We start from the raw sequence: 27290 nt of genomic DNA, 5'->3' as shown, positions 1-27290 counted from the left end.
GAACCCAAACAGCCAATACAATCTTGAGAGAGAACAAAGCTGGAGGTATCACACTCCCTGATTTCAAACTACACTACAAGTTACAGTCGCCAAAACAGTATGGTACTGGCACAAAAACAGACATATAGATCAATGGAACAGAACAGAGGGCCCAGAAATGAACCCACACTTATACGGACAATTAATCTACAACAAAGGACACAAGAATCTACAATGGAGAAAACATAGCCTTTTCAATAAATGGTGTTTGGAAAACTGAACAGCTACATGCAAAAGAATCAAACTGAACTACTCTCTTACACCATGCAAAAAAATACATTCAAACTGGATTAAAGACTTACTTAAACATGAGACCTGAAACCATAAAACTTCTAGAAGAAAACATAGGCAATACTCCCTTTGATATCGGTCTTAGTAATATTTTTTTGGATATGTCTCCTCAGGCAAGGGAACCAAGCAAAAACAATCAAATGGAACTACATCAAATTGAAAAGCTTTTGCACAGCAAAGGAAGCTGTCAACACAATGAAAAGGCTGCCTACTGAATGGAGAACATATTTGCCAACAATACAGCTGATAAGCGGTTAATATCCAAACTATACAAGGAATCTCAAACAACTCAATATCAAAAAAACATACAACAAAAAATGGGCAGAGGATCTGAATCGACATTTTTCCAGAGAAGAAATACAGATGGCCAATGAGCACATGAAAAGATGCTCAACATCACTAATCATTGGGGATATACAAATCAAAACCACAATGAGATATCACCTCACACCTTTCAGAATGGCTGTCATCAAAAAGACAACAAATAACAAGTATTGGTGAGGATGTGGAGAAAAGTAAACCCTGGTGCACTGCTGGTGGGAATGAAATTTGGTGCACCATTATGCAAAACTGTATGGAGATTCCTCAAAATATTAAAAATAGAACTACCACAGGATGCAGAAATTCTACTCCTGGGTATTTATCCAAAGAAAACAAAAGCACTAATTAGAAAGGATATATGCACCGCTATGTTCATTGCAGCATTATTTACAATAGTCAAGATATGATGCATCTCAAGTGCTCATCAACAGATGGATGGATAAAGAAGATGTGGTATATATATATACAATCTAATATTACTCAGCCATAAAAAAGAATGAAGTCTCGCCATTTGTGACAACATGGTTGGACCTAGAGGGTATTACGCTAAGTGAAATAAGTCAGACTGAGAAAGACAAACATTGTATGATTTCACTCATTATGTGGAATCTAAAAAACAAAATAAATGAACAAATATAACAAAAAAGAACCAGAGTTATAGATACAGAGAACAAACAGGTGGTGGCCTGATAGGACAGGGACGGGGGAGGAAAGAAAAAGGTGAGGGAGATTAAGGGGTACAAATTTCCAGTTGCAAAATATTAAATGAGTCTCTGGTATAAAATGTACAGTGTGGGGAATATAGTCAATAACCAAGTATTATCTTTGTATGGCGACATATTGTAACTAGACTTATCATGGTAATCATTTAGAAATATATAGAAAAAAAACACTATGTTGTGTAACAGGAACTAATGTAGTGTTGTAGGTCAATTATACTTCAAAAACAAACATACAAACAAACTCATACAAAAAGAGATCAGATTTGCACTTACCAGAGGCAGGGGATGGGGGGAGGGAGAATTGGATGAAGGCAATCAAAAGGTACTACAAACTTCCAGTTATAAGATAAATAAGTACTAGGGATGTAATGTACAACGTGATAAACACAATTAACACTGCTGTATGTTATACATGAAAGTCGTTAAGAGAGTAAATCTCAAAGATTGTCACCACAAGAAAAGGTTTTTTCCTATGTCTTAATTTTATATCTATATGAAATGTTCACTAAACTTACTGTGATAACCATTTCATGATGCAAGTCAAATCATTATGCTGTACACCTTAAACTTACACAGTGCTGTATGTCAATTACATCTCAATAAAACTGGAGAAAAATAAAGCTTCTGACAAGAAAGGTGAGAGGAGATCACACACAAAAGAACAAGATCAACAATCAAATGTTCTCAAAAGCAACACCAGAACAACAAAAGAACAATGAAATCTTATCCTCAAAATACTGAAGGGAAAAAAACCCATACGCATTTTTATATGAAGGTAAATATCACTTAAATATGAGTGATAAATGAAGATATTCTAGGCATACAGTATCTCAAAGTTGACCACAAAAAGACCTTCTTTCAAAGAACTTTTGAAGAATGTAATCTAGCAAGAAGAAAATGAATCCAGAAAAAATAAAATAAAATATGGCAATTAAGGGAAAATCTTAGAAGATTTATCTTCTTAAAAAATGTATATCCATAAGAATCCATTATTAAAACATCACATCACCCTTATTCCAACAAAACAGGGGTGGCAAGGAGAGTATGCGAAGGTTCTTGGAATTTATTGGTCAGGTAAGAGAGAGAACATACAGATTAAATTTAGACACTGAAAACATACAGTATAAAATGGGAGAGCTAACAATAATCACATTAAATATAAATGGGTTAAACTCAGAAGATGTATTCTTAGATTAAATGTAAAACCAAGATTCAAGAAAAATGAAAAATAAAGGGACACGAAAAAAGTACATGAAAAGTATGAACCAAAAGAAAGCCACTGTTAATATCAAAAGAACTAAAAATCAAGGGGGTGGGAATAGGAAGAATAAGAAACAAATACGAATATTATATACTGTTAAAAAGATAAAATGAGTGTGAATATGTACGTACAACCTCAATGTACGTAAATAACAACTGAAAAATTTGGTGCAGAAGCAATAGATCGACAATTCTAACTGGAGCTTCTTAACTTGCCTTTGAAAAATTATGAAGCAATAAAAAAAGGGCAAAGATTTGAAAAATGCTACCTTGAAAGACTGATAACATATGGCATTACAACAAACATAAATTATATTCTTTGTGAACTTACACAGAACATTCTTGTAGACTATTAGAAAATCTAAGAAGCTGGACTAAACCTACCCTGATTTAATGAAATGTCCTCAATGGTTGTTTTCCATATTAATAATTTCCTAATATATTTCCAATTATTTATATTCTATGTTTTTATCAAGAAAGGACTATGTATTATGTCAAAAGACAGTGTTAGCTTTCTGCCTATTTAGACTCCAGAAAAACAAAACTTGTGTTTCTTAAGAGATCACTTTATCAATGGAAATACAGTGACTATATTAGAAAAACTATTGCAGAGTAAATACGTTTCTCATTGAACATCCTTACTAACGGTTAAGGAACCACATTGGCTATTCAAGTTCAAGAATATAAAATAATCCACAAATTAAAGGTCTAATTGAAATGCTTTCTCAAATTGCGTTCAGATGACAACAGTAGCAAGAATTTGCAATGAAGTATTAATATTAAATAAAGTCTAATCCTACCAACACTCCATACTAAATATTTGCTAATTCACCTATCAAGGTTCATAATCTTCAGCTTTTAACACTAAAAACTTTAACAAAGTCTCCAAATTGTATTTAAGTAAGAACACTTTTCTGCACAGCCTACCTAATTAACAATTCGAAAATGCTGGCTTAGGGATCTTTGTGAAGGAAACCAGTCCTTAGCCAATCATCCCAAACTCTGCAATGAAAGAGGACTAGATATTTCTTTAGGAGTTTCAACTCCTTTTCCTTGTAATAATGATGCAGGGAAAGGAATGGACTGCGCTTTTCTACTTAATTCAGGCTGCAGTTTGGAAGGCTGAAGCCTCCCCGTTAGGCAGCAAAGGGAATATTCCTGAATTTTCTCCGAGAAAATATCAGAGAGAGAGTTCCATATTTTGCCCATGTTATAACCTCCTCTGCTCTTACAGGCAAAGGTAAACCCATGCCTTGGATGTTACGGGTAAGGAAGTTTAGGAAAAAATTAATGCCATTCAAAATGCTGCATTATTATTATTTGGGAATGCCTGTCCTCTATTTGTAGTCAGAATGTTGCTCATTTACATATTTCTTCACACATTAAGATGAGTTAGGGTAGAGGCCAGTTTTACTAGCCCTAACTTTTGTGATCACTATTTAAAAATCACTCACAAAAGGAGAAAATATAGAAATGTCCAAACCAAATCAAATCAGTTTAGTGTCAAAATAAGATTTCAAGTAACAGCAAAGCCCTTTAAGGAGAAGATTTTTATTAAGATATGACCCTAAGCATATCCCACTAGACCATTTTCCTTACTCCCAAACACTCCTTTCCAAAATAATCCACACATACTAGTCACACAAATGTGTGCCCAGGAATACCAAATATTAGAAAACATACTCTAAAGAACTCTAAATGGATGTACACCTGTCTTCAGTTCAGCCTGTTTTCATCATAAGTGTATATACTTATCCCCACTAGACCCTATTTCACATGATTTTGGAAAAACAGAAAGGAATAAAGATTGCTAAGTTACTGGAGCTAATAAACAGAAGTGCTGAGTTCCAGAGCTTGTTAAGAAAAAAAAAAAAAAAAAGTGAACTTAGAAATGAAGTTGTAAAAAGTTCCTTCCAGCACAGAGATAGAAGATAAACTGAATTAATAATCTATGTAAAATCCAAAATTCCACATGACTGTAAACTAATGATGGTGGCCCTACACTCAAAAAAATAAAGTGTAGAGATACTATACATAGAAAATCCTAAAGAGGCCACCAGAAAACTACTAGAGCTAATCAATGAATTTAGTAAAGTCACAGTATACAAAATTAATACTCTCTTGCATTCCTATACACTAACAACAAAAGATCAGAAAGAGAAATTAAGGAAACAATCCCATTTACCCTTGCAAAAAAAAAGAATAAAAGAGCTAAGAATAAACCTACCTAAGGAGGAAAAAGACCTGTATGCAGAAAACTGTAAGAGACTGATGAAAGAAATCAAAGACAACATAAACAGATGGAGAGATATACCATGTTCTTGGACTGGAAGAATCAATATTGTGAAAATGACGATACTACCCAAAGCAATCTACAGTTTCAATGCAATCCCTATCAAATTACCAATGGCATTTTTCACAGAACTAGAAGAAAAAATTTCACAATTTGTATGGAAACACAAAAGACCCCAAATAGCCAAAGCAATCTTGAGAAAGAAAAACGGAGCTGGAGGAATCAGGCTCCCTGACTTCAGACTATACTACAAAGCTACAGTAATCAAGACAGTATGGTACTGGCACAAAAACAGAATGGAACAGCATAGAAAGCCCAGAGATTAAACCCATGCACCAATGGTCACCTAATCTATGACAGAGGAGGCCAGAATTTACAATGCAGCAAAGACGGCCTCGTCAATAAGTGGTGCTGGGAAAACTGGACAGCTACATGTAAAAGAATGAAATTAGAATACTCCCTAACACCATACACAAAAATAAACTCAAAATGGATTAAAGACCTAAATGTAAGGCAAGACACCATAAAACTCTTAGAGGAAAACATAGGCAGAACACTCTTTAACATAAATCGCAAGATCTTTTTTGACCCACCTCCTAGAGTAATGAGAATAAAGACAAAAATAAACAAGTGGGACCTACTGAAACTTAAAAGCTTTTGCACAGCAAAGGAAACCGTAAGACGAAAAGACAACCCTCAGAATGGGAGAAAATATTTGCAAACAAAGCAACTGACAAAGGATTAATCTCCAAAATATACAAACAGCTCATGCAGCTCAATATCAAAAAAACAAACAACCCAATCAAAAAATGGGCGGAAGACCTAAATAAACATTTCTCCATAGAAGACATACAGGTGGCCAACAAACACATGAAAAGATGCTCAACATCACTAATTATTAGAGAAATGCAAATCAAAGCTACAATGAGATATCACTTCACACCGGTCAGAATGGCAATCATCACAAAATCTACAAACAATAAATGCTGGAGAGGGTGTGGAGAAAAGGGAACCCCGTTGCACTGTTGAAGGGAATGTAAATTGACACAGCCACTATGGAGAACAGTATGAGGTTCCTTAAAAAACTAAAAATAGAACTACCATGTGACCCAGCAATCCCACTACTGGGCATATACCCTGAGAAAACCATAATTCAAAAAGACACATGCACCCCAATGTTCATTGCAGCACTATTTACAATAGCCAGGACATGGAAACAACCTAAGTGTCCATCAAAAGAGGAATGGATAAAGAAAATGTGGTACATTTATACAATGAAATATTACTCAGTCATAAAAAGGAATGAAATAGGGTCATTTGTAGAGACACGGATAGACCTAAAGACTGTCATACAGAGTGAAGTAAGTCAGAAAGAGAAGAACAAATATCGTATATTAACGCATATATGTGGAATCTGAAAAAATTGGTATAGACAATTTTATTTACAAAGCAGAAATAGAGACATAGATGTAGAGAACAGAGAAGAAATGTATGGATACCGAAGGGGGAAAGGGGGGAGTGGGTGGGATGAACTGGAAGATTGGGATTGACATATATACACTATCAATACTATGTATAAAACAGATGACTAATGAGAACCTACTGTATAGCACAGGGAACTCTACTCAGTGCTCTGAGGTGACCTAAATGGGAAGGAAATCCAAAAAAGAGGGGATACATGTATACGTACAGCTGATTCACTCTGCTGTACAGCAGAAACTAACACAACATTGTAAAGCAACTATACGCCAATAAAAATTTAAAAAAAAATAAAGTGCAGCAAAAATTGGTTTATCAACTTTGAAAACAATTGGAATTCTCTATTAACCTGCTCTTCTGTAAACTGACAGTCTGAAAAAAACTGGTATTTATTACAATAACCTTAAAGATATTACTTACAAGATTCTGAAACAATTCTGAATATGACTTTCCTGTCTGCTATTTTTTAGGTAAAGTAAGAATTTTCTGAGGAAAACGAAAACACTAATTCAAAAAGATATATGCACCCTCATGTTCACTGCAGTATTATTTACAGTAGCCAAGACACAGAAACAACCTAAATGTCCATCAATGGATGAATGAACGGATGAAAGAAATGTGAGATATATATCCATTATATACCCATTATATATATATCCATATCCATTATATATATATATATATATACATTCCATTATATATATATATAATGGAATATTATTCAGCCATAAAAAAGAATAAAATCTTGCCACGTATGACAACATGGATAGACCTCCAGGGCACTATGCTTAGTGAAATAAGTCAGACAGAAAAAGATAAATACCATATGATCTCACTTATATGTGGAATCAAACAAAAAAGAAAAAAAAAAAAAAACGAAGCTCATTGATACAGACAAAAGATTGGTGGTTGCCTCGGGGTGGGGGTGTGGTGGGGAATAGGTGAAGGGGGGTCAAAAGGTACAAATTTCCAGTTATAAAATGAGTAAGTCATAGGGATGTAATGTACAGCATAGTTACTATAGTTAATAATACTGTATTGCATATTTGAAAGAAGCTAGGAGAGTAGATCTTGAAAGTTCTAATCATAAGGGAAAAAAAGTCAACTATATATGAGAGAGATAAATTAGGAGTTTGGGATTAACAGATACACCCTACTATATATAAAACAGATAAACAACAAGGACCTACTGCATAGCACAGGGAACTATATTCAATATCTTGTAATAACCTATAATGGAAAAGAGTCTGAAAAAGGACAGATAGATGGAGATATAGATATAACTGAATCACTTTGTTGTACACCTGAAACTAACACAACATTGTAAATCAACTATACTTCAATAAAAAAATAAAGAAAATTTAAATAAAATTTAAAAATCAACGATGTATGGTGACAGATGTTAACTGGACTTTTGTGGTGATCATTTTACAATACGTACAAATATCGAATCATTTACATTGTACACCCAAAACTAATATACAGTTAATGTCAATTATACTTCAATTTTAAAAATGAAAAAAATAGAATAATTCAGATAATATTTTGTCTGAATACTCGATAAAAATAATATCCCATTTTCTGATCAAATTAGGCAGGTGTGTTTGCCATTCCTGCCACTACTTTCCCCTAACTCACATCTACACCAATGTAAGATTAATGTTCCCCAAACATCATTTTCATCAAGAATTTGTTCTGCTAAAACAATAACAACAAACAACAGAAATCTCATATCCTCACTATACATAGAATAATAAAGGTCAAACACCTTGCCCTGATTTGAAAATCTTCCATGATCTGGTACCAATCTTTGGTCTCCATCTCACCTTCCATCAATCACATGCACAAACCCTCTGATGCAGCAAGGTTCATTCACAAAACTAAAACACACCTGTGTATACCTTCATTTCCCACTTTCCTCATATCTAAAAAGTCCTCCATCTTCCTGTCCCCTTTTTTTTTCTATCTGAATCCAACTAGCCTTTTTATGCAAAGCTCGAGGCCTCTAAAATAAGCTCCTCTCTACCCTCAAACCAAACTGATTTCCTTCTTTTCTGACTTCCGATGACCCCTTCCAGCACTCATTCATTGATTCCATTAGCCACACAGTAACTCTTACACACTAATAAGCATTGTATTATGATGATGGGGCCACAAATATACATAAAACTAAGTCCCTACTCCTTGGGCTCACAGTGCTCAAAAGACAGACATGAAAAAGTCATTACAGCAGTGTTTGTAATAGAGGTATAAATGGCGGGAAAGTGGGACCATAAAGAAGGATCACTTAAAGCCGTTTGAAAAGATAAGAAAAGGCTTTTCAGAGAAGGTGACATTTATGTTAAATTTCAAAGATGGGTAGGAGTATGTCAGGCACAGAAGTAGGGAAAGGAGTTCCAGGCAGAGAAAACAGCACATACAAAGGCAAAGAAAGGAGAAAAACTTGGCATGTTTAGAGAACTATAAATAGAAAAGTATGGCTGGAGTTCAGAGTACATTAAGTCTACCAACACTTACTGACTGTCCATTCACCAAACCTCAAAACAAATGAAAAAAAAACATAGTATCTCCTCAAAGAATGTGCAAGGATATGGCACCCAACTGATTAGCACAGTTAATTCAAACAAAAGAAGCAGTACTGAGCACTTACTTATAAAGCAGACACTGTGTTAGGTACCCAAGATAGAGAAATAAAGAGCATGGCTCCTGCTCTAATGGAGCTAACATTTTACTAAGAAAAGAGAGAGTCAGTTTACTGTAGATAGATTTTTAGGTTCAATCCTTATGACAAAAGACTAAGAGAAAACTAAGAGAAAATTATATTAATAGTACTCACTATTCTCCCCATCTATTTTCTAGATTTTACATAATGAGCATGTGTTACTATACTATGATAATTAAGGAAAATAAAGTTTATAATTGGAAAAGTATGAAACTTGACACCTGATAGGTTCCCAGTAAATGTCTGAGCAGGTATCTGCTAATTAAAGCCTGAAAAGTTTTAGATTTGAAACTTCAAATATCCAAAATATGGCTACTTACACCACCTCAACAGCTATGAATCTCATTGGTACAAATCATCATTTTTCACCAATTATTAGCCTTCTAACATGTCTCCTTGCTTCTGCCCTTAACCCTCACCCTTCATCTATATATAACAAAGCACCCAGAGAGATCCAGATAATGGCATTTTACTGCTCAAAATCCTCCAATGGCTTCAGTAAAAGGCCAGGACTTTACACAGGCCCTACAAGATCTGCCACCAGCTTTCTATCATCTCTCTGATCTAATCATCTCCAACTCCTCTCTTCTTTACTCACTAACTCTAGCCAGCATGGCCTCCTTGCTGTTTCTTGAACACACCAAGCATGCCCCACTGTTGTTTGTAGACTCATCCCAGATATCCACCTGGTTTGCTCCTTCATCTTCCTTGGGTCTTTATTCAAATGCCATCCTCTTAGACTTTCCAGTCCGCTCTATCTAAAGATGTAACACTCTCCCCATCCAAAAACTATCTCCTTTATCTGCTTTTTTTTTTCTTGCACTTACTATTATCTAATATACCTGGTTTTACTTGTTTTCTAATATACCTGGTTTTACTTATTTGTTTACTATGTCTCCTTTCCCTAGCTCCAACAGGGAAAGTTTTTTCTGTTTTCATTACTGATGTATGTCCAGTGCATAGAACAGTGTCTGAGAAATGATAAATGATCAGCCATTATTCACTGAATGAATAAAGGGCAGTAGGCTGCATATGGTTAAACGTTTGGTCTCTGGTGGCCAGAAGACCTGGATCAAATTCCAGCTCCACCACTTTGTAGTTGTGTGACCTTGTGCAAGTTAACTTAACTTCTCTAAATCTTAGTTTCCTTATCTATAAAATGATGATGTTGATATCAATCTTGCAGGATGGTTTTGAGGATTAGAATAATGCAGGTTGAGCAAAATGCCTGGAAAACAGTGAATGTTCAATATATGTTAGCTATTATTATGATGATAATGAACATTCCTGACACCCAAAATGCCTCCACTGAGTTATCACATCATTTCCAGTATCCAGTTCTTCAAAAACAATAGTTGTTTGCAAAATCCTTGGATCGTTACATGCTAGTTTGAACAAAACCAGTATTACTCTGGATCAACTCTTACCTTACACAAGATTCTCTTCTGTTTTAGCTTATAAAAAGAGATGGGTGTCTAGTTCACCTAAAAAAAAATTTTTAAGTGCTACATAAAATTGCACAAAATGCCACATTTATCACAATGCTAATATACATTCTACTAGAACTGACTCTTGGTGCTTGTTTCATAGAACCGCACAAGAAAAGGTTAAGCTTAGGGCCACATCAATGGGATACTATATTACTAATTCTGTTTAGAATTTTTCAATTCATTCAGAATTTCCCAAATTAGATTCCCCATTTGCTGAAAGGCCCACCATACCCACCAGAGTTCATAAGAACCTCCCCATGGCAGGGGATCTGATTCAGTACAACTACAATGTATCAATGTTGAATTAGGAGCTTTAAGAGGTAAATAAATTTTTTTTTTTAAAAGTACTTGGCCCCCAAGACTTTGGTGGTAAAATAAGAGCAGCAGATTATAAGTCACAAAACTAAACTCTAATTCTGACCCCATTACTTATTAGCAATGATACTTAAAGGCTTTTTTCCTCATCTATAAGATAGGATGATACCTATTTTGTAAAGCTGTAAAAATCCAGTGAGATGAATATCTGTAAAAATGAGCTATACTATATAAACTGTACTGCAGCAAACAAGTCTTTTGTAAAAAGATTTATTAAAAGATTTTTAAATAAAAAGCCACAATCCCACAACTACCCCAACTATTTTCATATTTTGCTAATATTCCCTTCAGGTGCTTCTCTTCACACACTTTTTTAATAAAGATGAAACCACGTGGAGTTCGGGGAAAACAATACAGCACGCCTTTTTTAGAGCTAGATAGCCCAGGTTCGAATACTAGCTCCTAAAATTACTAACTGTGTGACCTTGGACAAGATTCTTAAACTCCTTTGTCCTGTTTTCTCTTCTTTAACATCAGGATAATAGTAACAGTACCTATGTGATTGGGAGGTATGAAGAAGAAATGAGTTATTATAATCATTTGGTACAGTGCTTGGCACATGGCAAATTTAATAAACAGCTAAGAAAAAACAAAATTCTGCTTTTTAAAAACTTAAGATGACGTCATAAACCAAAAGTACATTATTATCTAAAGTATCATAGAAAGATTCTTTTAAAGATCTCTAGGATACTTTACACTGACTATTTTAAAAATAAATCTCCCTACCATTCCTTTGTCTAGATATTTTACAAAGTATAATAGAATCCATCTATTGCTTCATACTTCCAGTAGAGGTCTCCATCTAAAAAATAACGTATCAGATTGAAAACTTTAAATTAGTATTCCTGTTATTTAGAAAAAAAAAAATAGGGGCCAGCTTTATCAAATATGCAAATTTAACTTTTTCCAAGAAAAACATTTAAAAATATGGAATATCTGAAGAAAAAGTGACTTTTCCCAGTGATTGTTATATTTTGCTGTGGGTTCTCCAATAATACTCACCTCTCTTATAAAACATAATCCTTTGGACAGGAAAGGGAAAGAGATAAGACGTTGGATACAAATGATAAATCATGTGCTTATTTATCACCGCTACTGGCCAACAATTTAATACCTATGCCTCAGAGATGGTATAAGTCAGTAAAGTCATCTTAAAGTAAAAGTAAAGGTCATGTTTTGTAGTAGCAAAGAAATCCAACAATTTCTACATTTATTCCTTTTAAATCACAATAGAGTAGCTAGAATAATAAAGGAAGCTCTGAATTGGCTTCTACATTCCCCCTCCTATCACTCAGTAATAGTGACCTAAGACAATTCAATTATCCTTATGCAGGCCCACCAGAAAAAATATCCTTATTTCTAGCCTACCAAAAAGCCTGGGGCTAGACCACCTTCTTAAAAGCCCTTCTAGCTAAGAATGATGATGCTATGAATTGATAGGTTCAGTAGTCATATCCAACTGTTGCTAAGTACATACTTCTTGCTCCTATCTTTAGGAATCTAAGTTTTCAGGCTCCATAAGCTATATTACTAGGCCTCTATAAAACATCAAATTTGCATATAATATTTAATGTCTACTGCAACTTAGCTCCTTAAATGTGTAAGACTTAAATGTGTAAGGTAAATATCTATAAGATTTGGTATGACCAAAAACTGACCAAGAAATTACCAAGCAATTTGCTTAAAGCTAATAAATAGTGCTGCATGTGCGCACACGTACACACGCATCCACTTAAACTAACCCCCAGAGTTTACAAACAGGGGAATAAAGAAGGAGGAATGTTCTAAGTAACTCTCAGAATTAGCAAGACTTTAATATCCAAATTATATCTAATTCTGAGGATCAAATATACAATGTAAAAACATAACACATTTGATTTAGTGATAATGGATTTGAATGGACAGACCCAAACATTTAAGATTTCTGGTTGTAACTAAAGCATGAATTTGCTTTTCATCTCCACAGGGTAGATAACCTATGAAGATGACTTGTAAATAAAGACAACTACTTCTCACCTTGAGAAGATAAAAATCAAACAACTATCAAATCGTAGTTTATCCTAGTCTTAATAACATAAAAATCAAGCAATGAATTAAAAACAAAAACAAAATTATTGCCTTGTTTTTGTATAACCAGTGATGCAATGGCCAGCAAAGAATGAAATAGTGAAGAGTTCTTAATGGACAGATAGACAAAGGTAATTTTCCTCCAAAGTTATCATTTAGCATTTTAGCTGATTTTTATTTATATATTAAATTCCTAGAAGATGAGAAATATTCACATTCAAGCATAAGCTGCAAAATAAGATTTAAAATTTTTAATAATCAGTATTAGTTCCTCTCTTGAACACTGATAATAATCACAGATTTTGAAAAATTAGTCAAACACTAGTAGATAAACATATGAAGGATATCACTAAATCTGACTTTTAAGTCTAACAGTATTATTCATTACAGATATAGAAATACTATGTTAATAGAACATACAGAGCTAAGACTGCATCAAGAGCACACAGCAGGCAGTGTCCTACTCAATGAGGAAATGATAGAACCATCCAACTAAGGTCAGCATCAAGGCAAGGAAAAGATGCTCTCGTCTCCCTAACTATTTCAAAGTGGCCAATACAATCAGACAAAAGAAAATGATTAAAGGCGTAAAATTTAGAAAAGAAGTAAAGCTATCCCCATTTGCAGATGACATACTAGTACATCTAAAAACATTTTTTAATCAATGATAAAACTAATAAAAGCGGCAAAACAATTAAGGCGCCAGATTACAATATAAAAAATCAGTAACTTTCATATAAATGATAACTAATTAGAAGATATAATGGAAGAGAAAACCACATTTACAATAGCAAGAAAAATGATAATATACTTAAGAATAAATTTAAGAAATGTCAAAAACCTGTAAAAGGAAAACTTTAGACTCTTGAATGACACAAAAAGATTGAATAGAAGACTTTCATTTTTCTTGGCTAGGTAAACTCAATATCATCATGTCCATTCTCCTAAGGTAATTGTTTTTGATTTAATGCACTCCCCATTTAAAAAAAGAAAGAAAGAAAAAGCTTTTTTCTGAACTAGAACAAATTAATGCTAAAGTTCATATGGAAAAAAAAACATAAATACCCAAGAAAACCTTGTAAAAAAAGAACTATGAGATGGGAATGGCACTACCGAATATTAAAACATGCTATATAAAGCCACAATAATTACAATATAGTGACATACCATTTCTTAACCCCCCCAGATCGATAAAACTTCAAAAGCTTGAGAAACACATGGTAAGGCTATGGGAAACAGGTACCTTCATATACTGCTGATGGGAATGCAAAATAGTTCTCTCCTACTTGGAGAGAATCTGGTGGGAATCTGGCAGAATTTAATCAAATACATATGCCTTTATTCTTTGATTATTGCATCAACCCCCACTTTAGTAATTTACTCTGAAGATCCATCTCCAAAAATTTGAAAATAGGTTTGCATAAGGCTACTAGATTTGCAGATTATTCATGTGACATTATTTGTTATTGTAAAATACTGGAAACAACCTAAGTGTCATTACGTAGGAGACTGGATGAATAAAGTAGGATATAACCACACAATGGAATACTATGCAGCTGTTAAAAACAAAAGAACTTTATGAACTTTAGAGTGACAGGCAAGATATTGGGCTGGCCAAAAAGTTCGTTCGGGTTTTTCCGTAACGTCGTATAAAAACCCGCACAAACATTTTGGCCAACCCAATACATTAAGTGAAAAAAAGCAAAATAAAAAAATAGTGTGCATTCTTAATGTTAAGATGGGGAACTAAAAATGCATGTATATACCTCATTTTTACAAAACAAAACACAAACAAAAAAACAGGAAGGATAACCAGAAACTACTGGTTACCAAAAGAGCATGGGTAGGAATGGGGCAGAAGTGACAGGGAAGAAAAGAGGGTAGAGGGTAAACTCCAAGCATATCTTTGCTTAAATTTTGATTTTAGAATCTTAAGGGTTTTATATATTCATAAATAAAATTAAAGGAACAAATAATGGGGAAAACACAAAATTGAATACAAACGGAAAAAATGTGAACTTTACTGTTTTAAGTGAATAACTATACCCAGAAAAATAGAATCCAGTCACTGTGAACCTTTTTTAACACAATTATTTACAGATATAAAGTCAGTCTGAACACAAAAAGAAATGCAAACAAATTTGTAACTCTACTTGGCAGGTTTGTTGTTTGTAGTGGTATGGGTATAACAATTCTGAAACTATTCTCTGTGTGTTACAAAACTAGCAAGATAAGTAAATACACTGGTGTTAGGAATTAGGGTTCTCAATGCAGTTAAAGGGAGATACATGGAATGGAAGAAGGCAAGAGAAAACGTGTGTGGATTGTAATTAGAGATATCAGTATAGCCTTATGATTTGCAAAATGTGTATATTCATATTTAAAATAAGTAAACTTCCTAGCTCTGTCCTCTGAAAGGGCCCAGAGGAAAAGATAACCCAATAACAATGGGTACATCTACCACCCAGATTTGGTTTCTATATACCATTCCACACTAAAAGGAACCAGGACTTCTTGAAGAAATAGCTGATGCTACAGCAGGGAAAGCAAAACACAAGTTGACTCTAGAAGATCTTATTTTGTCAGAAAGCAAGAAAGAGCTCAAAAATAATAGTAACTTGATAAAAATACACAGAAGGCAGCTTGAAAGGGCTCCTCCTGGCCAAACTGAAGCAGCAAAATGCATAACTGTAATAGACTTTAATCCATTGTATAATATAAAACTCTAATAAATAAAAAATAAAAATATTTTCCGTATCATAGATTGCCAACTAATAAGATGTAGAAGAAATGATAAAATTAGAAAATAAACATCATACAGCCATCATAATAATTGATTCAGGCAAGAATCATCAATGGATATTAAAACCACTAGGTAAAAGTTTGACAGTGAGCAAGATATTTACAGTCTCAAAGTACGTCTCCACGGGTCATTTGCTAATTACAAAACAGAAAATGGAAACTTTACAGTGGAGAAACCAGGAGGACACCACCTTAACCAAAGTTAATGTCAGCAATAATGGGACAAAGTGACATCACATACCTCCTGCCAAAAATGCTTAACCTAAATCTAATCCTGAAAAAAACCTCAGAAAAATCCAAATTTTATAGCACAGTTGACCCATACTCTTCAAAAATGGTAGTATCACAAAAGACTGAAGAACTAGAGATAACTAAATGTGATACAAGATCACAGATTAGGGATGGGTGGGTATGACAGCTATAAGACATCTTTGGGGCAACTGGTAAAATTTGAATAAGATCTGTATATAATACAGATAATATGATTATATTCATGTTAAGTTTTCTGAATTTGATTATTTTACTATTGTTATATAAGAGAATGTTTTTATTCTTAAGTAATATACACTTAATTAGGAGGAAAGGGCATTATAACTGTAATGACAGCAAATGATTAAACAACAGTAATGATAACAATTATAATAATGTGTGTATATATGTATACACACCATCACATATAAAAAGGAAAACACAAAGCAAATGTGGCAAAATAACAATTGGTCAATATAAATGAAGTGTAAACAGGAATTCACATACAGAAAGCGAAAAAAAGATTTAACAATTCTGAAAAAAGAAAACATAGGAAGGACAAAAAATGATAGGTTTATCATTTCTCTCTCAACCAGATTTTTTACTACTAAATTAATACATCGCAATGGGGGGCTACCTGGAAAAACTACTCAAAAATTCAGAAGTTTGACTTTTTAATGGTGTAAACTAAAAAGGTTATACCAAACCACTTAAGCACTCTTGACCTATTACTTGTGAGTGCACTTGGAGGTACAGCCTGCTTAGGTACTAAATACTGTTTATGAAGTACTAAGTGGTCTGATCTGTGCTCAAGTACATTGAAAATTCACTTAACCTATGAACCATTATGGAAAGTGTGATCAACTTGGGCATTATTACTGACACATTTAAATTCAACCCCACCTCTAAAGTACAACAGGTTAGGGCCCTAAACATGGTCTCTTCTTTGTCTTATTTTAATGGAAGAATGTTCCTACTGACCTCATGTATGTTATATTAACATTTTATTTATTTAAAATAGCCAGTGGGCTAGGAGAGGAGCAAAAACAAATTTCATTTGAAAACACGTCACCATGAAAGATGTGTATATTATAATTATATAATAAACATCATCTCTGTGCACAGAGCAGCTGACCACTGAACACTATTAAGTAAGAATTTACCAAGTACAATAGTTAAGAACTCAGAAAGAAAGAATTAAAGATACTTGCCATATATCCCATTAAGATGTATATTCAAACAATATTCTTGTACAACTTTATTCAAATCCTACTTCATAAAAAGCAACACTTTGGCTTGGTCCCATTACACAGTAATGAAAAAAGTCATTTACCGAAAGAAGCAAAAGATAAACATACTAGGTCATGGAATATACCTGAAGATATTTAACAACTGTGGATAATGGAGGGTTATGTATAAAACAAAGCTTTGTAAAATGTAAAGCAGGTCTATCGCCAGGGAAGAGAATGGAAAGGTAAAGGGGAGAAAGTGTGGTTTGAAAATATATAAAATAAACCTTACCAAGTGGCAATTATGGCTGACACTTAAGATTGAAAGTTGCATATAACCTACAGCCTTTTTTGTTTTTTTTCAGTAGCCCATATGCTCCAGAAGAAAAGAGTCTGAGTGGTGTAAAGAAATTCTTTTCTAAGTGTTATTTTTTCTGAGATTAAATAACATCAATTACTTCTGAAATCTGAAATGATAAAAATAAAATCTCACATACGAAAAGTTTGAAACATGAAGATAAAGCGCATTAAACAAGACAAGCTATTGTTAGTATTGTTATTTTTAAAGGAATTTATACAATATAAGTTAACTCCCCTAAGCAGTACTGAGATAGACCAACAAAGTCCTCACAAAGAGAAAAAGCGGTCAGTAAATTCAATAAAATAAATGGCATTCCATTTGGGGAAAATATTATAAAGTCGTATTTAAAAACAAAACCTAGATATTAAGAAATTTTATTTTTAATTAAATTTTTAAAATCCAAATTACTATACAAATACAGTTAGGATAAGCTCAAATTGGTAGTTCATTTACCCCTTTTTTTCCCCTTAACTTAAGTGGAGCCCTTGTTATCTTCTCTAGAGCCCAGAAACAAAGTAGGGTGTGTCCAGGCTCTGCTTAGAGATGACAGGTGCAGCTTGAGCAGGTGCCCCTAGACCAGATGTCACCTAGAGGTTTTGCTCTGGATGCAGCCCTGGCCAACATGTTGGTGCCAAGTTAAACCAGTTATCTCAGCAACTCAATTGGTTTAATTCCAACACTTAGATCAGCTGTTCTCAAACTTCAGTGTACTTAAGAATCACCTGGGGCATACTTTAAAAAAATACAGTGTTTTAGACCATTAAGTCATAAAACCACTGATCAATCTTAGCACCACTAAAACAGGACAACTAAACATTATATGCCTCATAATCTGATGAAAAGCACAGCACTACCTATTAAAGTACACCTAAAATACTAAACTTGAATTTTTTCAATCTTTAAATCTAATAGTTTTTAGGAAATAGATACAGGGGATAGAGGAACAAGTTAACTGACACTAGAAGGAGGAAGTCAACCAAATCTAGAATTTAGGGCATTCTAAAGGACAACTGACCCCATTACTTCAATAAATCAGTGGCATGATAGGAAAAGGGAGCTGTTAAGAGACTAATGAGATAAAAGAGCCAAAACAAGAGATTCAGCCCCACCATAAAATTCTCTTGCAGTAAGATGGGGTGGATCTGCAAACACTAATTTAGATATTGATGGAAGTATGAATCTATCATTTGGGGACAATAATTCATAATGCAGTATCTATTCCTAGATATCACCAAGCGGTTCCAGTTCCAGCAATAGATCACTGCAATATACTTAGTCACAAGGGTATATATCTTGTAGAAACGAATTAACTTTGAATTCACAGCATAATGAATACTCAAAAAGTATCCAAGCACAAGTGATATTTTTTAATGTTTGAAACAAAAAAATATATGTTAGACCCTATTTTAATAAGACAATTCTTGGAAACCACAATAAAATTCATAGAAAACCTGAATGCTACGGAGAGTGACAATTTGCTCTAAACCATCTCTATATTCCAGGTCCCCCAAAAGTTTTATATCCTAAGTGAATCCATTAATAACCTTTACGATAGGTAACCAATACTAGTATCGATCACCATATATACATTTTTGTGTACTTCTGAATAAAAAGAATCAACCTGCTTATTTCCTGAACTCTACTATGGATAACTGAACTAACCATATTATTTACATTTATTTTAAATTCAAAAGCCAATGCTTTTGCTTTTCATAACAATTATGCTTACAATTTCAAACCATAAAATATTTGATGTGGGCTTCCCTGGTGGCGCAGTGGTTAAGAATCCGCCTGCCAATGCAGGGGACACGGGTTTGAGCCCTGATCCGGGAAGATCCCACATGCCACGGAGCAACTAAGCCCGTGTGCCACAACTACTGAGCCTGCACTCTAGAGCCAGCGAGCCATAACTACTGAGCCCGTGTGCTGAAACTACTGAAGCCTGCACGCCTAGAGCCTGTGCTCCGCAACAAGAGAAGCCACCACAATGAGAAGCCCGCACACCGCAACAAAGAGTAGCCCCTGCTCGCCGCAACTAGAGAAAGCCTGCGTGCAGCAGCAAAGACCCAACGCAGCCAAAAATAAAATAAATAAAATAAAATAGAAAATAAAATAGAAAATAAAAAAAATAAAATAAAATATTTGATGACAATCTTTAATTCTAACATCTCCATTTTTATCTCCAGTAAGTTTGGTCCTTAAACCAAGATCTACTTCTAAACAGCTTTCCCTAAAGTCAAAATTCATGATTATGACCTATGTTTTTGAAATAGTAGAACTGAAGCAAATACAGATTTTAGCATGACTATCATATTTCAACAAAAGTAATTACTATTCTGCAAAACAATGTGACCAATGATTTGGCTACCTTTCTCTTCCTGGCAATGAACACAAGATAATTTTAATGTCCCCTATTCGAACAACTATTTAAGTATTACCAATATAATTCTGCACAGCAATTGATAAAGATAAGCAAATAATAGAACCATAAAAATCATTTAAATCTGTATTTATATATATCTATATAAATATACATAATTACCTCTCATTTCTCATTTTCCATATTTAAAATTTTTCTTCCTTTACCCTCATTACTTCTAGCTCAGGGTTTCCCAAACTGTGCTCCACAGAACTTAGTAGATGTTCTGCAAACATTCCCCTGCAATGTACGGTAGTGTTTGGGAACCATCATTTACCATAGGTGGAGGCAGGGAGGTAATAAATAGTGTTTCTCCAAATTGTCTTGAGATCCACAACTCACATTAACAAAATACAGTCTCTACGAAGTCCTTCAATGAAGTAACACAAATTTATCGTTATTACTCAAATTCATTTAGTCTTTTTTCAAGGAAACATACTGACATTTCAGGAAAACAAGTGCTTCATACAGCACAAATTGGGAATCTCCACTCTAACTGATCCTGAATACCCAAGAGTGTGGTGACGATGGTGGTGCCAGATGAAAACAGTAGAAAGAGAACCACTCCCCGTATGTCCTCTACTTCCTAATTCAAACAAACCCTATATTTACTAGCAAACTTGAGGAGGGACTGTACCACTCTGGAAAATGCCCAATAAGCAGCCTTCCCCCAAATAATAATGAAAAACACTCTAAATACTTTATCTAAAAACATGCAGTACTGAGTACTTACTCACTGACTAATGCACCTACATTCCAGTGAATTAAAATGTTTGTTTTTCCTTCCTTTTCCAACTTCCAATATCATTTCATTTCAGATTATAAAATATTCACAGAAGTGATATACTTCTCTATCAGTCATAGTGGATTTTACACACAACCAACTGAAAATACTGAATCAACAACAGAGAAGAGGTAGGATTATAAGAGTGCTCCTCTTTAGAAGCAGACAATTTTAGTTCACAGCTAAGGCAGAAAATTTAAATGCAAAAAAGCATATAAACATTTCTGGGAGTTACAGTTAAGTTCTTAGTTTGTGTCCTCAGTAAAAACTATCCACCCTGGAAAGAGTTAGATTTATTTCTACTTGAGGGCAAATTTAAGCTATTTAAAACATGGTTTCTAAGACACAACACTAACCTAGCTGAGGTCTCATAAGTCTTTCAACTTTTTCTACTTTCCACTCCTCCTTTCAACAAGTTTGCACACCCTCTAAACTGTAACAGAATATGAGAAGATATCAAAATCAGGTTTGTTCAAAATGAAAGGTTATAGTTTACAAAATTAATTTTAAAATGCATATATGAATAATTTATTTAGATACAATTTTTCTTCCAGTCTTCATATTACTTTTATTTTCCTTCCTTAAATAAGGAGAGCAATCTCCATTTATCAATTCTGTTGATACACAAACTCAATGTATTACTTTATTTACTTATATTACAGTTTTGAAGCATTCTTTCATTTAACCTCATGATTCATAAAAGACTTTCTCTTAAAAAAAGTGATCTACATGGTAGACACTAACCACCCAGAACACAAGTGTATTCATTCTATTTACCTGATAAATATAAACTTTAATTGGTATAATTTAAGGCAGGGCTTCATCCACCAAGGGGGGAAAAAAATAAATAAATTCACGATGAAACTGAAAATTCACTATAGCGGGTACAATTCTACAATTAAGTTTCTGACTATTCCAAAGGTAGGTACATGTAAAAAAATCATTTTATAAGAAAATCAGTAATATACAGTGTTGTACAACAAATTTTTTTAAGTCCAAGGTATTTCACCTCCTTTTCAAAAAATCAAGTTTTATAATGGAAACATCAACTTAACCTTGACTATAGCTGTACTATTGGCATCAGTAAGCTAAAACAAAATTCTTCAACTATTTGAAATATTTACCTAAATCTTCATACCAAGGTTTCAAATTCTCAACAAAAAGTAAGAGCAGTAAATTGTCCCCCAATCTTAGCACCAAAACAAAATGAAAATATAAAATTAACTGAGTAAATATGGAAAACACTGGCTATAAATACACTCAGGAATAAATTTAACCATAAGTAATTTCCAATTATATTTTAATTTCTTAAAATCACTTTGACTAACAAAGTGAATTCATAATAGATTGATTAAATATTACTGAACACATATCAAGAATACAACTTTTTTGTCCAATTAACAAATGTCCCTAAAGCCATTTAGATACTTTTGCACTTTAACTTCTTCATCTACAAAATGTGGGAAATTATTAACTTATCCTTTTATACTTATAAAGATATTCTAATAATGAACATCTGTGGAATATATTGAGATGTACATGCCAAGAACGGAACTAAGTGAAAACAAAATACATAGACATAATAGATGAGTAATATCCAAGCTTTAAATATAGTACTTTTACACATTATCAGTAGGCACTTTTATTTTTAAAAATTAACTGCCAATGTTGAAACAAATAATCAATTGCATTTTCAATTTTAGACTTTGAGAAATTTTTGTAGACAATCTACAACTGAATAAGTGTATGTTTGACACAATCAAGCTAACTTTTGGCAGACCACTAAACTCAAGTCCCTGTATTTGATGTCTATGTCTGTTAGAATGGCCAGCATATTAGTTTGTTCTTCTTTATTTAAATGTCTGCAATATCATGAAAATATATCATAAAATACCAGGCTAACAGCTACCCCTCTAACTACAGAGGAATGTCAGCAAATTTTAAACTTCTAAACAAGAACACATGTAATGACAGTCCTTACAATAAGTCAAATGAAACAGCAGTTCATATTAAAAAAAAATTAGTCCACCTGTGATTTATAAAACACACTGCATTATCTACTCATCAGAAACCATGATACTCAATTTGACATATCAAAGAGGGAACTTACAAAGTCACTTGATTACTGTTGGTTACTATGAAGAGGCACTCTTATGGTTAAGTAACAGAATTACTGTGAAAGCTTGGCATCCTGTCTGCCAGTTAAGATTTTTCAGAGGAAGGTGTAAAACCCATCATAATACATGTCCTCCAACTGTGCAATATTACACCACTATGGAAAAAAACCTTCCAAGGTTGGTAGTACCCAATTTTTGACCAGCATATTTCTTTTGTATTTCTTTACAAGCCATGCAAATCTTCACATGGTTTTATTTTCCAAAACAAATACTTCAACTTTTTTCCTAGTAGCCTAGCTACAACCCTACAAAAAACAAACCTGGAGAGTGACATATGGAGGAAAAACAAGTTTAGCTAAGGACATAGTTCAAAATGTAGCTTCTAATAAGAGCATAAAACTCAAACTGACCCGAGAACAATACAGAGTTGTGAACAATCTTGAAACTACTACTGTTAAAAACAGTATCATCAATGGATGATAGATCCCAAGATAGAAATCACAACTGGAAAAACAATATTTATGTAACTTATAATAAACTGGGAGTCTAGCCATTTGATTATGCTAAAGCTCTATTAGTATGAATGTAAACTCTTCAGAAAAACACACATCCCATGAAACATATATATCATACAGTACCTTCTGGATATTAAAATCAATCAATCAACCATCCAATAAATATCAGGCATAACTTAACATGTATTTTAAACGGTCTAAAATCCAAATGGTTCAAACTGATTACCAGAAAACCAGGACATGTATTAACAGTACTCCTCTCAATATTATAAATGAAAATGAGCAAGTAAGTATCACCATAAATAAAAAATTTTCTACTTCTCACCACATTACTAAATCAACAATTTTGAAGGTTAATTTTGTTTTACTTTGTTTTTTGTTTCAGTCTTTTATTTTAAAATGCACTCTGACACATGCCATCACACCCTCACAAGAGATAACAACTAACCATATTTAATATTTTCTAGACTTCTGTGTAACTCAGTAACTACTCACAAAGTTCTGCAAACTCTTCAGCTTCAAGCCTGAAGTCAATCTAAGATAGCCAACAGAAAGTACACCTGTGCAATTACTGCATTTCCTATTCCAGAATGCTGAACATAACACAGAATATCTACATCTGGATATTGCATTTGGAGCAATGATAAACGCCAAGCTCAAATTATGCAGAAGCCACATTACCTAAAAGGCCATCCTATAACATCATTATTAAAAAGCAATAAATGTGAAGAGCATTATTTTAGTTTTAAATAACAAACACCAACTAAAGAGCCTTTATGGGTAAGTAAAATAAATACTAAAAATAAAAGATGACCTCATAATAAATTACAATATAAAAATATTCCTAGGAGAAAAACTGAGAAAAAATTAAGGCTGAATCACAAAATATATTATCTAAACTGTATCACATGCCAACTAAATAAGAAATTTACTTTGTCAAATAAATAGTCAAAAAAGAAGGGGAAGAATGAAGGAAAATCCAAATCAAAGTATTCCACTTTGCAGTATCCCTAATTTTCCTAAATAGATAATAATCCTTTTAAAGGTTTTTAAGTCATTCAAAAATTCCAAAATATATATATATATATATATATATATATTTTATATATATATATATATTTTAAGAACAATCCTGGTCACTTAAGGCACCAACATGCTATGCTATGCAGAAATATTCTACTGAAAAACTACTCAGTGACACGGTTCCACACAGAGGTTTCATTTTTTAAAAAAATCTTAAAGTCAGAATTTTAAAAGGCAAAGGAGTTTCCAAAACAAAGAAAACAATTTCCCAAGGGATCCGAAGTTTCATTAATTATCTTAACTCTTACTAAGCATCACCTTTCTGCCCCTCTGTGGATATCAAACAATCAATAACTATGTCACCAAAGAATGTTTACCAAGATGGGGGTGGGGTGTCACCTGTAATGATTCTGTATGAAAAATGTAAACAATCCCAAAATAGGTGAGGAAAACTTTCACCTTCTTATAATCTCACTTTACGGATATTTAATGTTTCTCAGACTGAAATTAACAGAAGTTTAGACTGTTTTGGTGTGCAAGGTTTGTTTCTTGTTTGGGGATTTTTTTTTTCTTTTTGCTAAAACAAATCTCCCCATAAATCCCTTATTCCCAAACACTGTTGGAAGAGTCACTACTACTCACCGCAAGTAATACTGTTTTAAAGCAAAGGCAGCGTTAGAACAACTTCTGGGAAAGTTGAACTCTTCAACAATTTCTCCCCACTGATTCTTCTCAGAAACCTGTTAAAAACACAGCCACACTTGTCTGAAAGTGCACAATTCAAGAAAACTCTAACCTAACTCTGAAATAAATACCCATTCTACAGAGATCTGCAGATACCTCAGGCATCAGTGGGTGATTCGGCTCGATCCGTAAGAGTAACTAAGCAAGGGCTGCTTGAATCACCGTGTTTTCACCCGAGAGCCCAGTATTTAAGAGCACTTGTTTTGTTTGGGGGGCGGGGGGGGGGGTTGGTGGGTTTGTTTTGTTTTTGAAGCCCGGACAATAACCAATCGCAAGTCCCTCTGTCGCCCCCTTTTAAATCTCAACGCGGTCCGTTTACACTAAAAAAAAAAAAAAAAAGTTCAAAAGGATCAATACTGTTCCGGAGAGCGACGTCCGCAGGTTCTGGGGGGGCCGGGGCCGATTCCGATCCCTCTCCCAGATCTATCCATCTCCATAGGCCCTTCTTTGAGGCCTACAGCTTCTGCCTAGCCTTGAAGCCTAAGATGGCTATTTGGAGACAGGTCCTGGTTTCTTTTGTTAGCTGTATAAACCGAGAGCGAAGGGGCCGAGGCTGTGCCCCCGGCTGCCGGGATCATTTCGCAGCCGATTATCGATGTTAAACCTGCCCGCGCTAATTTTGAGTTGCACGAAAACTGCTCTCAGAGTCTGTGTGTCTCTGTGTCTCCGCCTGTGCTAGAGCGGCAGCGGCGGCAGAGCTGACTCGCGAGCGAGCGGGCGGGCGCGGGCGCGGGGCGGGCGCGGGGCTCGGGCGGGCGCCCCGCACGCCCGCACTCCCCGCCGCGGCGCTCAGACCCCGCCGGGCCGGCCGGGCACCGGGCAGGGCGCGAGCCGGCGCCGGGCCGCCCGCCCGCCGAGCCCCGCGCCCGCCGCGCGCACGCGAGCCACCAGGCCAAAAACAGCCCCGCCGCCGTCCGCCTCCGTGCCACCGGCTGGGAGCGAAAAGAACGCCTCTGGCCCCCGCGGGCCACCCCCCCGGCCCCGAGCGCCCACTCCGGGGTCAAAGGAGACTTTTTGGAGGAGACCAGTGAGAGGGAAATACAAATTAAAACTTCCACTCACCTTCGCGAATCCGCCTAAAGTAGTGACTCTGGTGTAGAGACCGTGAAGATCCAGCTCCTTCCCACCCACCGCAGGGATTTTTTTAAAAGGCGACCTGCGGGAGAGAGAAAGCCCCGCACTTGTCAGCCGGGACCCCGCGGCGGCCCGGGCGGGAGAGCCCCGTTCGCCCCGGCTCGCCCCGGCGCTGCCCCCCCGGTTCTGCTCTCACCCTCTGCTGTGGTGGAACTGCCGCAGCTCGTCCAGGAAAGCGAGCCCCTTTCTCCGCTCGTCCGGAGGCGCCTTCCCCGTCGAGTTTGCCATTATTTTTTCGAAGGAGGTTTTAAAAAAACCCAGATCGGTGTTTTAAAAGCGCCCCCCGCTCCCTGCGCTTCCTACCAGAGCCGGGAGCCCATTCCTCGGCCGGCGGCGGCGGGGCTCAGTCATGGGCCGGCGGTGGCGGCGGCGGCGGCGGCGGCGGCGGCGGCGGCGGCGCAGGGAGGGAGGGAGGGAGGGAGGGGGAGGAGGAGGAGGAGGAGGGGAAGGAGGGAGCAGGAGGCCAAGGGGAGAGGAGGGAAGGAGGGAGGGGAATTTCTAAAAAAGTTTAAAGAAATCGGAGCGAAACTAGAGGGGCAGGCGACTGCCGGATCCGCGCGAAGCCGCGGGGCGAGCGCGGCCCCCACCCCTTCCTTCCCTCCCTCCCGCGGCCCGGCTCTCGCCCGCCTCTCAGCGCCGCCGGCCCAGGCGGCTCGGCCCGGGGACGCGATTCAACATGGTGCTGCTGCCGGGGGCGCGCGAGCGGGCGAGGGGAAAGGCGAGCCGACGGTGAGGGGCCGGGGCGGCCGGAGGCCCGGTAGTTTCGGCGGCGGCGGCGGCGGCGGCGGCGGCGGCGGCGGGGCTGGGGCAGGCGGGGCTGGGGGTGGGGAGGGGGAGGTCTGTGTGGTGGTTTG

General features: G+C 35.8%; 1 protein-coding gene across 3 annotated transcripts in view; it reads right to left on the bottom strand.

Annotated features, from left to right (window-relative positions):
* ARID2 (AT-rich interaction domain 2) overlaps positions 1-26808 on the bottom strand; it is a 173258-nt gene extending 146450 nt beyond the window's left edge. For 2 of the 3 annotated variants that reach the window (XM_068560826.1, XM_068560827.1), the window contains exons 1-3: positions 26573-26808; positions 26365-26458; positions 25201-25298 (exon numbers count right to left, since the gene is read on the bottom strand). In XM_068560826.1, the coding sequence (XP_068416927.1) occupies positions 25201-25298; positions 26365-26458; positions 26573-26664 (284 nt within the window). In that variant the 5' untranslated portion in view covers positions 26665-26808. Of the gene's footprint in view, positions 1-25200; positions 25299-25659; positions 25689-26364; positions 26459-26572 lie in introns of those variants that run through there. The other variant, XM_068560828.1, reaches the window with a different exon arrangement.
* Positions 26809-27290: the final 482 nt, after the last annotated feature.

Source organism: Eschrichtius robustus, chromosome 13 (genome assembly GCF_028021215.1).
Source record: "Eschrichtius robustus isolate mEscRob2 chromosome 13, mEscRob2.pri, whole genome shotgun sequence".
In the NCBI taxonomy this organism is placed as follows: domain Eukaryota; kingdom Metazoa; phylum Chordata; class Mammalia; order Artiodactyla; family Eschrichtiidae; genus Eschrichtius; species Eschrichtius robustus.
The sequence above is the reverse complement of the archived record's forward strand: the minus strand, read 5'-3'. Positions and strand labels throughout refer to the sequence as shown.